Source organism: Naegleria fowleri, assembly GCF_008403515.1.
Source record: "Naegleria fowleri strain ATCC 30894 chromosome Unknown tig7, whole genome shotgun sequence".
Lineage (NCBI taxonomy): Eukaryota > Heterolobosea > Eutetramitea > Acrasida > Naegleriidae > Naegleria > Naegleria fowleri.
This window is the reverse complement of record NW_025407939.1, coordinates 323,841-340,339: the sequence shown is the minus strand read 5'-3', so window position 1 is coordinate 340,339 and position 16,499 is coordinate 323,841. Positions and strand designations below refer to the sequence as shown.

The window sequence follows — 16,499 nt, the reverse complement described above, 5'->3', positions numbered from 1 at the left end:
TATTTTAATTTATTAACAATAACTTTAATCTTTATTTATTGGAAGTTATTATTGTTAAATTAGTGGAAGTATGGAATAAATGAGAGTGAAAAGAGCGAGTTTGAAATTTAGTTGTAATAACTCCAATTACAGAAGGAAAGATGGATTTTATTAATATATAACCAAAAGAGAAGAAAACGAATTAAATTCAAAATATTGGATAAATCACTTGACCTGATGATCTGTTCTATTCCGCGAAGAATTCTCGGTTTATCAAGCCAATTCCCAAAGGGACTGGTAATCTCTAGTGTCACAAAACTTTTACAATCCATCATCAGTCCATTGTGTGGACTCTTTGCAACAAAATTCAAGATTTAATTTCTTGTCAAATATGGGATGATAATGGTCTCAGATGAACCAGACTGTTGGTATTCATGGTTTTTAAACAAATCTACACATCTTTTCCATGTCATTCCACTGTTTGGAGAAGGATTTGAGAAAGTCAAATGTTTGTAAAATTTGTAGGCCCATGTTGTGCAACATTCAATCAATGCAGTAGCAAAGATATTCACTAACATGACTCCCAAAATGATGAGTTTGAGAATGACATAATAAGATTTTTCCAAATCTCTATGATCTGTGTACACATAATCATGACCACCAGTTCTGACATAGGCTTCATTGTTGGCAACATCATCCACAAATAAATTAGTCATTTTGAATAGTCTGTTCATATTCATTTCAAAGGAAAAGGGTGCAGGGAATGGAATTAAAATTAAAAAATCTAAAATAAACAACAAACACCAAACAACCCAAAATGTATAATTTCTAAATGATTTCCTAATTGAGGCAAGTAATGAATTTGTTCTAAAATAGTAAGTCAACTGATAGGACATGGCAACACTCATGTATTGGAAATTAGAAAATTGGAATATTAGTGATTGTTGCATTTGTATATAGGGTGAATGTAACACAAATATGACTATAAAAAATACAATAGACTGATAAAGTATTTGTAAGGATACTGTAAATAATAACTGAAATCTAATGATGGATTTGGATGGTCTATATTTGATGTTACTCTCACAATCAGAGACTACTGGATTCAATGATAATAAAATTGGTAATAATAAGCCTTTGAATATATGAGTATAGATGATCATACTTTCACTCATATCATATCCATAAATAATCACATCATGACATGTTATAATAAATTGTACATAAATGAATACGAGGATGAATTTGCTGTTGATATGAATCTTGTCAAGCATTAATTGTGCAATGGAGATGAGATGTGTCATGATATGAGAGGTAGAACCACTATTACTACTACTACTACGATCTCCAGAGCGAATATTGTTCTTCTTGCTGATGTTGATATTACTAGTAGTAGTATTGTTATTAAGAGTAGAGTAGTCATGTTTGTTCTTCATGAATGTATTGTTGTCATCATCCTCAAATTGGATATAATGACTTTCTTGGAGAGCATCATCATCATCTTGCTGAGTGAGTGGAGGAGCACTAAGTGATGAACTCGTTGTTTTTGGTAAAAGTCTTGTCAAGTTGATTTGATGAATTTCTTCTTCTTCTTCTTCTAAGGGTACTGTAAATTGTGCAGCATAGGAATGTTCATAATTTCCACCACCACCACCACCACCACCACCACCACCACTCCTACTACTACTACTACTACTACCACCACTCCTACTACTACTACTCCTTTTTGAAATAAACACAGAGGCATCACTACAATTCATGGCAATCGAATCATTACTTCCATCTCCAATCATACATACAATATGATCTAAGTAACTCTTAAAATCACTCACAAGATATCCTTTTTGATTGGGAGACATTTCTGTATAAATATGACATAGACACAACAATTGAGAATAGAATGGTAATAATTCATAAAATGAATGATAGGGATTGGATAGTAATTGATTTCTAAAATATTGAAATGCTTCACCAGTCATTGCAAGTGCAATCTTTTTCTCTGGATTTGAATCATTGTTCATCATACTCACACTATGAAGTAATAAATTTTTAAAAGATCTTTTCATGTGATGATGATTCATGTTGAAGGAAGAGTTAGAGGTATTGATGCCTGAGGTGTCACGATGTTGTTGTTGATCGTGTCCTCTTCTTCTTGTTTGATGAGAAGATGAGTTAGATTGTTGTTGTTGATTCAGATCATAGTCATCTGAGGAGTCATCTTCTTCTTGAGAAACAGATGCAACAGGTGAAATTAACATTCTGAGTGTTGTACTATTATCATCCATGTCACTTTGACTTGTTGACAAGTGATGAGATGAAGGAAGAGGAGGAGATGGAACAGAATCAATACCACCATTATTACCACTACCACCAATACCAATACCACTACCACTACCAATACTACCACCAATACCTATGGGTTCAACAAGATGCTCATCTTGTTGTGAAGGAGGAGTGATTGTAGCTCTATTCCCATATTTGGAAAGATCATGATAGTGGCTACCACCACTCTTCGCACCACCATCACCACCACCACTCTTCGTCTTGAATAATTGAATAACATTCACACTCTTCCATTCAATGGTATGATTTTCATAGAATGCACAATACACTTGTTCAGTATCACGATCAATCATTCCACATTCAATAGCACTATAAATACTTGAATAGATATTATCACCAGTAATCATTTTAGTTTTCACATGATTAATACTCTCTAAATGTTTGATTTCATGTTTCACATGTGGATACATTCGATTCTTTAACAAAATAAATCCAATAAATGTCAAATCCTTTTCAATCACTTGTCTTTGATCTTGATGTAGATCAGAAATATTCTTCATTCCCATGGCTAATATTTTAAATCCTTGTAATCCATAGTGTTGTACAATTTGATCATAATTAGAAGGTAGAGTATGAGGTGCACATATGGATTTGATACTCGATGGACTACCTTTAGAATAGACTACCATTTTAGGAAAGGTCATGAGTACAGATTGTCGTTTAAGAGTGGAAGAGAAGGGATAATTTCTAGCAATATGAATGGAACCTCTCTCACTGAATTGAGGAGGAGGAATGAGATTGAAACCACCACCACCACCACTAACTCCATCACCACTAGCACTACTACTATCAGTACCATCACCACTAGCACCATCACTAGCACCACATGAAGGATGAGAATTGAAGGTTGAGTCGTACATGACACTACATGGAGGTGTCGTACGATTTGATGAAGGTGGCCACCATTGTTGTCGTCGTTGTGAGGAACTCCGTTTAGTTGTACTATCACCACTTCTATTGGAAGTACTACCTTTACTACTCATTGCAGGAGTGTAGATATCACAAGAGTGATTCATTCCATCTCTCTTCAATTCATAGTTGGTAAATTCTAATAAGGCTTGATCAATGGTATCACCTATTAATACACGACGATTAGTATCCTTATCATATTTAGAGAATAAATTATGACAGCAAGCTAATAAATTAGTAACATCCTCACTTAACTGAGTAATATCATCTGTTGGATGTAACAAGTCATTGCATGTCAATATTCCATATAAGGACATATTGGATTCACACAAAGTACCAGTCTTATCATAACACACCAAATCAATTAATCCAAATTTAAATAAACTACTGTCAATACTTTGAATAGATTTGATATTTTTCTTAAATAATAATCGATTAGTTAATATCATTGGTAGTGTTACTACAATAAATATCAAATAAGGTGGAACACTATTAATGAAAATAAATACAATAGAAATATATCCAATCCATGAAGCATCATCTTCTAAAAATAAATTAAATGTCTTGTCATCAATATTATTGAAAATATTGGCATAATTGTGATAAGGTAATGTACCAAAATAGAGAGATAGAATGATGAGAGAAATAAAAGCTAATGCTACCAATGTGTAGATGAGATAGTATAAATCATTCATGTAGTTATTCATTCTTTTTTTAGATTTAAAAGTATTATTATGGTTGAAAAGAGAAGGAGTAGGATTGATTTGGTGATGTTGGTGATGGGAGTGATGATGATCAGTAGTATAGTAGTAATAGTTGGAGGAAGGTGGTGATGTGCCATTACTATTACCACCACTATTACCACCATTATTACCAACACCATTATTACCACCAACACCTCTACTGCTATCATTACTACTGGTCCCAGAAAGACTAGTACTAGTCGTAGTACTACTCATAGTACTACTCATTGAAGAATCTCCATGAGCATCTAATAGAATATTTCTAATCATTGATCCTTTCACAGTATGAAAACCTGTTCGAATGACAAGTGCCTTAATGAGATTTGAGGTGTTTGATGGAGTTGTTGTTGTTTGATGTCTTGTATCCTCCTCCTCCTCTGTGATTTCATCCTTCTCTGGAAGGAGGAGGAGGTCTTTTCGTTGTTCTCTCACAATTCTTGTACCTCCAATCAATACATGGTATTGATCAATGAGAATGGAATGATCTTCTTTTAAAGAAGTGGTGGTGGTGGTACTACTACTAGTAGTAGTAGTAGTAGTTGGACCAGTAGTAGCAGTATTACTACTAGTAGGTGTCATAGTAGAACTAGTAGTAGGTGTCATTGTAGTAGTCTTCAAATCATTCCAATTGAGAGGTGTCTTGTGAGAGAGTTCAGTATCTCCTGTCAATGTCGATTCATCACATAATAAAACACGTTGTGATTTTGGTGTAGATAATAAAATACAATCACATGGTACAGTAGTGACATTATTCAATATAATAATATCACCTGGTACTAGATTTGAAGTTCCAACCATGTATATTTGTGAATCTCTCAATACTCTAATTTCACTTGTGTATTCATAGGATAATGCAAGTTCTTTTTTGACTTTTTTAGCAATAGTCCGATGTGGATGGACTTTGATGGCACAAATCAATGAAAATAATAAACACATGCCATGAATGGCACTATAGAAATAATATCCTCGAATAAAAATTAAAAATAATAGAGTAATGAATTGAAAAGGATAGAAAATATTGGACAGCTCATTCACAATGACTTTGATAAATTTGGTACTTGTGATGTGAATGAAATTATTTCCAAATAAAAACAATCGTGAAAGATGAGTGTATGAATCCAAACCTGTATGCATGGTTTTTGTTTTGTATTCGTGTAATAAATATGAAAGAGGCATGGAATCAATGAGAGCAAATTGTTGAGAGTCATGTAAATACATGTATCTTTGATATTGATATTGAAAGTGAATAAATAAATGTGAATTCAGAGATGATGAGTTTTGTCTTGTTGAAAGTGGTGAGTTTTGTCTTGAAAGTGATGATGACAAGTTTTGTGTGGTTGTTGTTGTTGGTGTTGAGGAGGAAGATAGAGTTGTCTTGTGGTTATTCTTCTTTGGTAATAGAATCTTTTTCAATGGACATGTGGTATATTCATTGTTATGAAAGATCAAGACATATTTTGCATTCTTGACATGATTTGTTTTTTTAAATCTCAAAGTACATTTCACTCGATCATTGAACATGAAATGAACCATTCCGAGTGTCAATAGATTTAATAAAATGTAGAGAATGTAACGAATGGTGCTGTATTCATACATGGTGATGGATGTACTTTGAATCATTTGAGGAGTGTGGTGGAGGTGGTGAGAGAATGGTTGATGTGGTTGGTCATGTTGTGAGGAGGAGGAGGAGGAGGATGAAAAGGTTGGTGGTGGTGATGAGGTCATGGAGGGAGTGAAATTCTTCTGGTCGTGATGATGATGAAGAGAATAGGATGAATGGTCGACCAAGCATCCACCACCACTATCATCATCATCATGAGAGTAGTCCAATAATGGAACAGAGAGAGTTTGTTGATGAGAAGAATCTCCACCTGTTGCAGTCGTCGTAGTAGCTCCATGCTTCTTCCGATGCAAAAAAGTCGTCGTCTTCTTGGATCGTTTGAACATTTTTCTTTGCAAGGTGATTCAAACAAGTCTAGCTCGTGCTCATAAAATTTCTAGATCGATTATAATCTCTCTTCACGATGAATCATTTGGATTATAGAGTTAAGTGTAATTGTATGAATATGCATTCATTTCATCTATTGTCAATGATACCTTCAATCATGTCGTTGATGAGACCTCTGCGCAAGAATAAACCCTAACAACAACGTTGGTTGACTTGATTGCGCAGAAAAACAAAAATAAGGTTCAATTCCTTTCGTACAACTCTCTCGACGCGCGTGATCCTCCCCACACACCCAGCCAGCCATAATCCAACGAGACAGACCACAAGAAAAAAAAAGAACCGTTGTTGTTTCTGTTGTCTGCGATCGCACTATCATCCTTATCACTTGAAACAAAACCAAATCTTTTTTCAATCCGTCATCCGATCACCATCATCCGATCACCATCATCCGATCACCATCATCCTCCTTTATCAAACCAACACAACAACAACCCTTTCAAAGAAACATAACAACAATGACCCATAAAGTAGAACTCTATGTCTATGATCTTTCAATGGGACTCGCGTCAGCCTTCTCTCAACAATTCACTGGTAAACACTTTCCTGGCATTTGGCACACCAGTATTGTGGTCTATGGAAAGGAATACTTCTTTGGTGGAGGTGTTCAATGCATGACTCCACTCACCACACCCTATGGACAACCTGTCCGTGTCATTCATTTGGGTGATACTCAAATTGATCAGTCACTCTTTGAAGACTTTGTTCATACCATTGGCCAAACTCGATTCCGAATGGATCAATACAATCTCTTTGAGAATAATTGTAATAATTTTACCAATGAATGTTCCAATTTCTTATTGGGTGTGGGTATTCCAGATGATATTCTTGGATTACCACGTGAATTCTTTCAGACACCATTGGGACAAATGGTGAAACCCATGATTGATCAAATGATGGGTGGAAGTGCACATCCAGAACAATCTCCAAATTTGGGTGCCTTTGGTGGTGGTGGTATGGGTAGTGGTATGGGTGGTATGAATAATTTAGCTCAAATGATGAACAATCCACTCGTTTCACAAATGATGAATCAAATGATGATGATGAATATGGGAGGAGGAGGCTATGGTAATACTACTACTACTACTACTACTACTAATAACTACAGTACCTATGGCAGCAGCAGCAGCACTACAAGCTCTACCTCATCATCATCTTCTTTTAAAGATCCACTTGAAATTTATCGATACAACAAATCCAATGTTCCACAAGTCATGACCAAATTGAAAACAACCAATGCTCAATTCATTGATGACATGAATGGAGATACAAGAGTGTTAAATCAATTAGAACAATATTTACAATTACCTCATCAAGAACATGACAAATCGACTCTCATTTCAGATCAAACATTTATTGTACTAGAAAAATTATTGAAACACACCAAGGAAAGTGATGCATTTCCAATTTTAGATTTATTACGATTACTGGTCTTAACATCTAAATATGCAAGAGAAATTACAATTGGATCACACAAGAATATTATTCAAATAATTGAAGAGAGATTTGTATCACAATTTTCATCTTGTTCAATGCCCACCCAATTAATGGTGATGCGATTGTATTGTAATTTATTTGATCGACACTATCAACAACATTCAAAGAATCTACCAGAAATGGTACAATTCATCATTGGAGCACAGAATGGAACAGAGATGAGATTGACCAAACTTGTAGACATGATCTCCACTTCACTTTCATCTGAATTGGAAGGACTTCGTTTAACGGCAACTTCACTCTCATGTAATTTATCCTTGTATTTACCACAACAGAATTCAGATGAAGAGATTCAATTGTTGTCTTCCATGTTGGAATTTCTTCCTAATGAGAAGAGTAAGGATGTGTCCTTTCGAATGCTGTTGACCATTTATAGACTCATGAAAGATTCGACTGGCAATGATGATGAAAAGAAAGAAATTGCTCGTGCCCTCATGACCGATCCTTCTGCCGTCTTCTCAACAGCGCCTGGAGTGAAATTATTGCAAAGTTCGGACGAGTTGAAATTATTGGCCCAAATCAAGAAGTTACTTTAAAAAAAAATTAGGACCGTTTTGAACTTGGACGTACTTTGTTCCAACCTAAGGAAGCCTTAAAAAGACTTGGTGGTTCAGCTTTATTCCAGCAATATTCCTAATACAAAATTTTATTATCACGATCGTAAATGAAGCAAGATCATGACTACTCTGATCATCATCAGGTGAGTTTCATGAAAGAGCAAATATAATGCCGATCCGACCGATATTATAAATCTTTTTCAACACTCCTTGCATGGATTCGTATGTAATCGATGTTGATGATTGGGCAGAGATGGAACTATTCTCAACAACAACTACAGCCATCATCACCGCTAGATGCACAGGATCCTTCCTCTCCTCTCATGACCTCATCACAAAACGGATTGGATATTAAGGCTATTCTTATTCATCCTCAATTTCGAGACTATTGTAAACAATCATCCTATTCGTGTGAGGAATTGGTGGATTTGTGGTTGGATTTAAATCGATGGTTGGAATTATCTCAAGAAGGGAGTAGTATTTCTCATAGTCCTTCTCCAACCAATTCCACGACAAGCATCATCACCGCCAATACCAGCTCAATACTTAAATCATCAGCAAATGAAATGTTGAATCGATATTTTATTGAGGGTTCTGTAGAATTACCTCCACAGTTATTTGAACAAGTAGTTCAATCGGTGGTGACTTTGAATCACATCACATCCATCGCTCAAGTATTTTCTCAGATCAAAGAGATGATAGAGAGTGAGTTTAGGGTGAGTCGGCCAGATGTATTGAACGGATTTAGTAACATGGCCGTGCACGGACATGTCATGAAGCAACACTCTAGTTTTGGCGGTGATGATGAAACAACAAGTCCTTCAAAAAACAGTGAAAATGTGGGAACAGTAGATTCTTCCAACACTGAGTACCGCCACAATCATCATCATGACAACAGTTCACAACTGGAACGTCATCAATGTTTCATTATTGGAAATATCAAGTACAGAAATAATACCCTCCACTCTCCTCAGGAGGTTGTTGATCAAAAATCTCAACAACCAATCATTATTCATGAATCCAATCAACAACAAGTTACTTACAATGAAAGTGGTGTCATGACACAAGTCGTGAATCCTTCCATCCCTGCTGAATCAACAACTCAAAAGAAATCACATTCACCATCCACTCGAAGAGTTGAAAGAACAGGTTCATGCATTCATGTGTATGGAAGATCTCCTCACAAAACAACAACAAATATAACAATATCATCACCACTACAACCATATGCACATTCTCAACCCTACTACTACTACTTTGATGAATATGATCTTATTAAGCAGACACTCTTTGTATCCAATGAGGCTGGTGGCTCAAAGGAATTCGATTCGACAACACTCTCACCACCACCACCACCACCTACTACTCCTATAGGGAGAAATGAAACTGAGATGAATCATCTATCAGAGGATATTCGTGCCATTGTTGCTGACATTGATCCTAATTATATTCGATCGCAAGGAGAAAAGGAACAATTGGTTCAAGTTCTTTGCTGTGAAGTTTCAATCAATTTATTGTATCAAAGAATTCCAATCATTTCTCAAATGAGTATTGAGGGAATATTTGAAATGTCAAAGAAATTGTATCATTTAAAAGATTATAGCAACAATGAAAATTCATTCTCCATGGATATTTGTAGTATTGTGAATAGATGTGATCGATATTCAGTTCATTTAAATATGGATATTGTTATTTCATCGACTCAATGGGATGAAGAACTTTCTCTCTTTAAAGAACGAGAAACCTCCACCTGTTGGTTTATTAAGGCCTACAAAAGAGAAGCCTTAAATGAACATGACAATGCCCCTATGGACAATTTCACACATTCCTCTCCTTCAAAGAACTTTGAATTTTTAATTCTTTTCTATGATGGTCATGAAAGTTATTGTCTATTTCATACCTATGAAAGACAATACAAGAAGGGAATGAGATGTTGTGTGACCTATTTCCATGATTTTAATACAATGAAAACATTCTTTGAAAAGAATAATATTATATTTGAAAAGAAGAAAGAGGATCAAACTTCCAATGAACTCGATGCAGTCAACCCTGAAAAGATGAACCACTCAAATGCCATCATCATTCATAAGGTACTATCATTCACAAAAAAAGTACCAAATATTATTCCAAAATATTTAAATTACAGAGTATCCCTTCAAGAGGAAGATCATGACAAACATTTGGATGAAAAATTACAATTAATGGAACTTGCTCAAAAGAATAGAATGAATGATTTCATTGAACAAGTGAAAGATATCATTCAAGAGCAACAATCAATGCATTTCTCTCACTTGGTAGAGAGATTGAATCTTGTTGAGAAGGAATTGAAAGAATTACGGACCTTACATGAATCCACCACCACCACCACCACCACCACGATTCAGTCATCATCCACCACTAGTTGTACAACACAAGAACCATCCATTGAGAATTCTCAAGTGATCGCTTCTGGTCAGGGCAGTCCACTTGTCAATGAAAATTCAACAAGTATTCAAGAAGAATCAAAAGAGGAAGATGAAGAGAAAACAATCCATTCACCTTCTACCAATTCCATTGTACAACAAACAACAACAACAACAACCAATCATCATTCATCATCCAACAGTACTAGTACTACTTGCAATACGATCATGAACTCTACAATTCAATCTTCTTCCTCAAATATTCTCTTTCATGAAAAGATTGCCAATTCGATTCGAATGGAAGAAGAACTTATGGATCGAATGAACACTCTTGAGAGTTATTCATTTGAAAACATGTCCAACATCAAACAAATCATTCAAAAGGAGCAACAAGATCGATCTTTAATGTTTCAACAGGTTCAACATGAATTGTCTAATTTGGATAAACAAATGAAACAATTATTAGAAATGATTCATGAAAAATCACAGAGAAATGATGAAAGACATTCTCCATCCACTCCTCTTCAACTCTCAACAAAGACTGATCAAGTACCTGCCCATCAGAACAATGAAGTGAATGAAATTGTCACACCCACGAACAACAAAACAGATGGAGTTGATCCAATATTGTCCATCACCAATCTGACCACCACCACCACCACCACCACCACTCTTGAACCAAGTACTTTGAATGATCCCTCAGAGCAACAGAAACAGCAACAGAAACAACAGCAGCATCACTCTGACCACCACTCTCTCACACCGACATTTCCATTTGATCTCTATGAACGAACACTACAAGATATTCAAAGAAGGCTATCATGGATTGAGAATCAGCAAATTGAGAATGATAGTAGTAGTAGCAGTAGTGCTGAGGAGGAAACTCATTCACCATTATGGTGTTTTAAACAAGAATTCGTGAATTCTTTAATGAATAATACTGAGGAAACTTTGAAACAATTTGAAAACAAATTCAATGAAACAATTCATCACATACATGAAGAATTGATTATGAAAATAATGAACATTGAGCATGGCAATATTCAATCCTCTCAGAACCTATTGAAGATTGTTGGAGATTTGGAACATAGTTTGTTACAACAAATGAAAAACAATAGTACACATCAAGAACATCCAATGAATTCTACCAAACAAGATCAAAGTAATGTCACTGCTGGCACCACTTCAATAGAATCATCATCCACACTTTCACTCATTCCTGTACATTCAAGAATGAGTGATTTAACAATGTTGAGTAACTTTATGAGTGATGTGATGAACGTAATAGAGTTATTTAAGAAGGAAATGAATGACAAAATTATTCTTCTCTCATCCAATCAAGTGAACGAACAAGAATTGCATGAAAAGATGATGAAAAACCTTTTACAACAATGTCAACAATATTGCGATCAATTTCATCGACAGACCAGTGATATTATTGATTCAAAGATTGATCAGAAAGTGTCCCATAGTTTTTTGAATGAACAAATTCGTTCCATATTTGCATACTCCGAACAGAAAGAAAACGAAATGTATCACAAAATATGTGATTTCATAACGATGAGAGAAAGAGAGTTCATAAAGAACATTCAACAGGAAGAGATGAACCATCCGATAACTCAACTTAAAAGTGAGAAGGAGGAAGAGAACATGAAGAGTGAAAATGAGAAAGAGAACATGGATGGAATTGCAATGAATCAGCACAATGACACTGCAACAGTCGCATGTGCAACCATCACCACCACCACAAGTAGTTCTCAAACAACCACTTCGAATATCACCACTACTGCTAACACTACCAATAGTTTTACTCAAACAATTGATGGAACTTTTGATACCACCACACCTGAATCAAATTCAGAAACAGTATCACTCTCCTATTCCCAGGATCCTAATGATTTTCTATTAAGGATCGATAAGCATCATCATTTGCTTGAAGAGAATTTATTATTGGAATCTATTGAAGAGTCAAACGTGAAAAAATTTGATGACAGCTTTACAAAATCATTCCTTCTAAGAACTCCAATCTCGTTAATTGGGAGAGAAGAAGAAGAGATGACTCCCAACAAAAGCCCATCATCGTTCACGATATCACCATTGACTGAACGTAAGACCTTGGAGCCAAAAGCAAGTGGCCATGATATCATTCCATCTCCGTTCCGAAAATATATTGCTAAAAGTTCAATTGCAAAAAACAATGACAACATTAATTAAAACGACTGAATTTTATTGCCAAGCAAAGGCTTCTTCTCGCAATAAGACCCTTGAAAAAAATGTCTCAACAACAACAACCAGACACCACTCCTATCATCCCCCTGTTAACGACCATGCATGGTCAATTGAAGCAAGCCTTGACAAAACCGATGACGGAAACGATCATTCACCAGAATGCTCATTCATGCGACCTGTTTGCTGAGGATCTTGGTAAGTAATGATGTCTGGAATAAAGATTTTGAACATGCCCATTAGATTTACAAGGTCCCCTTCTTCTATTTGAGGATATTGCTCCAAGCCAACCTTCATCTTCCTTACTCAACTACCTCACTCTTCTTGAGAGTTTTAAATCCAATCTTCAACAATTGTTTCCTTCCCAAATATCATCCGTCCCTCACCCTTCCTCTACATTGCAAGCAACGAACAAAGAAAAATTGACAACTGAAAATGACGCCAAGCCTTTCTTTCACACCGGACCTTGCGGAAATTTCCATGACTTGTTCATTGTTTTTCAAGAAGAAACAACACCAATCACGAATCGTTCATTCAATCCAAGGATGAACAATGATAGTGGTCCTATCAATGACATGAATGTAATAACGAATAGAACTTCAGCAAAGCTAAACACTGCGAGAAGTGGTCACGACGACGATCCAAAGTATCTTTTTTCTTCAAATCATCACCAACCACCAATTAGAAAATCCATCATTCAAATTGAGCAAGTGCTTTCACTCTCGGATGTACAAATCAAATTTAATTCAAATCCTTCAACAAGTGATCATTCAGACAATGTGTGCATTGACATCAACTCTGATTGTGGAATTTGTTTATTACCTCTCTATGATTCCACTCCTGTTTACAAATTAGAGAAATGTGATCATGTATTTCATCTCACATGTGTATATCGATGTCTAGAGAGTAGAAACATTCCAAATAATTGTGTCAAGTGCTATTCATGTATTTCTAGAGAAGAAGAGAAGAAAATTAAATTAATTTACAAAGATGAAATTCGATCAAGAAGATTGGAGAAACGAGCTGCTAAACATTTTGAATCTTCACATGAACTCAATCATCACGAAATTGAGAATTCCAACACTCCTCCTGTCATACAGACCATAGAAAACAACAACAACAACAACAATAATAATAACTGTTTCCCCTTCTCTCTTCCTCACAAGATCAATGACAAACTGACCATTACAAATTATGGATACTTTTTAAGTGTGGATACAAGATATCCTATTTCTTACATGTGCACGTCCATGTTGAATGACACCTATGAATTACATTGTGAAATTCAATCCAATCAAACCTACCAACAAGATGGTGATCCTGTCTATGTATTTAAGGTTCGATGTGAATCTCCACCTTTCCAAGTCGAAGCATTCACACAAAGTGAATTATCCAAGAAAATTGAAGAACATCTTCCACACTCGACAAGTCGTCGACGAAAGAAAACATTGATTAATGTATCACAATTATTTGGACTTCAGAATAGAAAGGTTAGAACAATTCTGGAACAACTGAGACTATCTCCTGTGGTTGGTCCTTCTTGTTGTGAGGATAATGATCATAACAAGGATGATGACCAAGTGGTAGAAATGATAATGAACAACAAACAAGAAGATACTGGAATGAGTGAATTAGTGGCAACAACAACATCTATCACTGAAAATTTCTCGAAAAATGATCAAAAATGTTCGACTCCTTGTGAGTCTCCAACAAACAAACCATTCATTCTCGACACGACGTTGAACCACCAACACCACCAACACCACCTGAATTCAACAACAAGGTGTTTGAGACAAGAATTACCTTCAACGCATAAGGAGGATGTTAAATTTCTTAATTCAAGTTTGAAAAGAAAAAGTCCATTATTGGATAATCCTACTAAAGATGATGACACACATGGTATGTTGCAGAAGGAAAAGACAAGTGTAGGTGGTGGTGATCTTCAATCCTCAACAAGAAAGAAAAAGAGAAAGATACAACAACATGAAACCATATTTAACAATCCTTTCCATCTACCATTTAGTGACATTTCTTTCAAGTATCGATTCGACATAAGTCCAACTTGTTTTACTCGTGTCAAGAACTTTTTGATGGACAAGTTCAATTCAAGTACTTTTTGGCCCATCTTTGTGGACTCTCGTTACAAGTTCATGATCAATTCACTATCAAGTGAAGAAGAGGAAGAGGAGGAAGAGGACATTTCACAGAGTTACAAGACCATTGCTTACATTTACATGTATACATGTCATGAGATTGTTCCTTGGACAAGTCATTGTTGTACCTTGTATGACATTTATTGTTCTGAAAATTGCTCCATGTCCCTCAATGGAATCATGCGTGTGTATGAATGTTTTTGTTCTCTCTCTCAAAAGAATGCACTCCAAAGTGATATTATTTATTGTTGTATGAAAACAAATCCATGTTGTGATTCGATTCTATTGAGTATGTTGAATGTGTTCTACAAGATATTCTTTCAAAGGAAATTCTATTCCAATGAAGAACTTGTACAAGCATGTAGTTCTATTGTTTCATGGTCACACCAATTCTTTAGAAATGATCAAAGGATGAGAATCACTACTACTAGTAGTAATAATAGTAATAGTGGTAGTAGTAATAATAGTAATAGTAGTAGTAATGAACTCTTAATGATGGATCCAATAATGAATCATCACTCCATGCATCCAACAGAAAATTGTACGATCAAGAGGGAGGATGAAACTATTTCGAATCGGTGGTGGTACAAGATGAATAATAGTATACTTTTGAATCGATGCATTGGAAGAGAAATAAGCGCATGTGAGAATCATGTATTGTATGGACTGTATCTGATTGCCAAAAGTATTGATTATTTTGTGATGGAAAATTTGGATATTCAAACGATATTGTTGAATCTTTCTGTGATCATTCAACATGCTGAACATGTTGTGGACTTGGAAGAAATTGGAACAGTGATCAGAAGAGATCCTCATCATTGTGAAGAGAGAATGCCAATCAATCACTCAATCCTTGAACAACATCAAGTTGATGAAAATCAACAACAACCACCATCGACAGTGATGATGAATTCAAACTTTTCAGAACCTTTACCACAAGAGAATCAATTCGAAAATACTTTGAAGAGCCACACCACTCTCTCACAGACATTGTCACAAAGCTCCAACAGGGAATTAACACCTCAAGAAACTAAGAGCTCTTTGACTCATCGTTCAACAAGTTCGAAACAACACAACCGAACAAGAACTCTACAAGAAACGCAAAACAACTCTAATCAGTCGCATCAGCACCTCCATTCTTCAAGTCAATCGAGTCATTCCAAACATCAACCCACTCAAATAAGGAGTATCATGTCTCAAATCGACAAACATCACGAGAGCCAGAATTTGCTAATTGTAAACACCAACAACAGCAGTTCCACCAGTACACCTTTAGAGGTACACTCCAAAAGGGAAAGCTTTTCTGGCACAAGTGGTTATCATTTGGACCTGACATTCAATCATGAAAAGTCCCAACTAACCTCCTTTTCGTCTGCATTTTCACCTGCAACAAAGTCTCCCAGTTTTATGGCTGATAACCGTACTCTATCTTCTGAAGAAGAGAACAAAGATTTCATGATCAATTGCAGTGAACATAATGATCCAATGGAAGAAGGTGAAGATGAAATTGTGAGCTTCAATTTTAGTTCTTCCTCTGGCTCTCTTATGTCAGGTTTGAAATATAATGCAAAGACCAACAGTAGTATTCCAATATTTCCATATTTCGAGTGATTGTTGAATTCGTTGAGGAATAAACAGGCACGTGAATCCTTTTCAAATGAAGCTTTCGATACAACAGAGATTTT

General features: G+C 35.6%; 4 protein-coding genes across 4 annotated transcripts; 3 read left to right on the top strand and 1 right to left on the bottom strand.

Moving 5' to 3' along the window:
- Positions 1-353: 353 nt before the first annotated feature.
- On the bottom strand, positions 354-5,921 carry FDP41_010861 (uncharacterized protein; the record flags this gene model as incomplete). The annotated part of the gene is made up of 1 exon (XM_044701205.1): positions 354-5,921. The coding sequence occupies one exon, from the start codon at positions 5,919-5,921 to the stop codon at positions 354-356; it is 5,568 nt and encodes a 1,855-aa protein (XP_044567595.1).
- A 516-nt stretch (positions 5,922-6,437) lies between these two features.
- On the top strand, positions 6,438-8,012 carry FDP41_010860 (uncharacterized protein; the record flags this gene model as incomplete). The annotated part of the gene is made up of 1 exon (XM_044701204.1): positions 6,438-8,012. One exon carries the CDS (start codon positions 6,438-6,440, stop codon positions 8,010-8,012), a length of 1,575 nt encoding a protein of 524 aa, XP_044567594.1.
- A 128-nt stretch (positions 8,013-8,140) lies between these two features.
- FDP41_010859 (uncharacterized protein) lies at positions 8,141-12,649 on the top strand (the record flags this gene model as incomplete). Its single annotated transcript, XM_044701202.1, has 2 exons — positions 8,141-8,176; positions 8,285-12,649. 2 exons carry the CDS (start codon positions 8,141-8,143, stop codon positions 12,647-12,649), a joined length of 4,401 nt encoding a protein of 1,466 aa, XP_044567593.1.
- Positions 12,650-12,708: 59 nt separating this feature from the next.
- Positions 12,709-16,425, top strand: FDP41_010858 (uncharacterized protein; the record flags this gene model as incomplete). The annotated part of the gene is made up of 2 exons (XM_044701201.1): positions 12,709-12,859; positions 12,905-16,425. The coding sequence occupies 2 exons, from the start codon at positions 12,709-12,711 to the stop codon at positions 16,423-16,425; spliced, it is 3,672 nt and encodes a 1,223-aa protein (XP_044567592.1).
- Between the last annotated feature and the right edge of the window lie 74 nt (positions 16,426-16,499).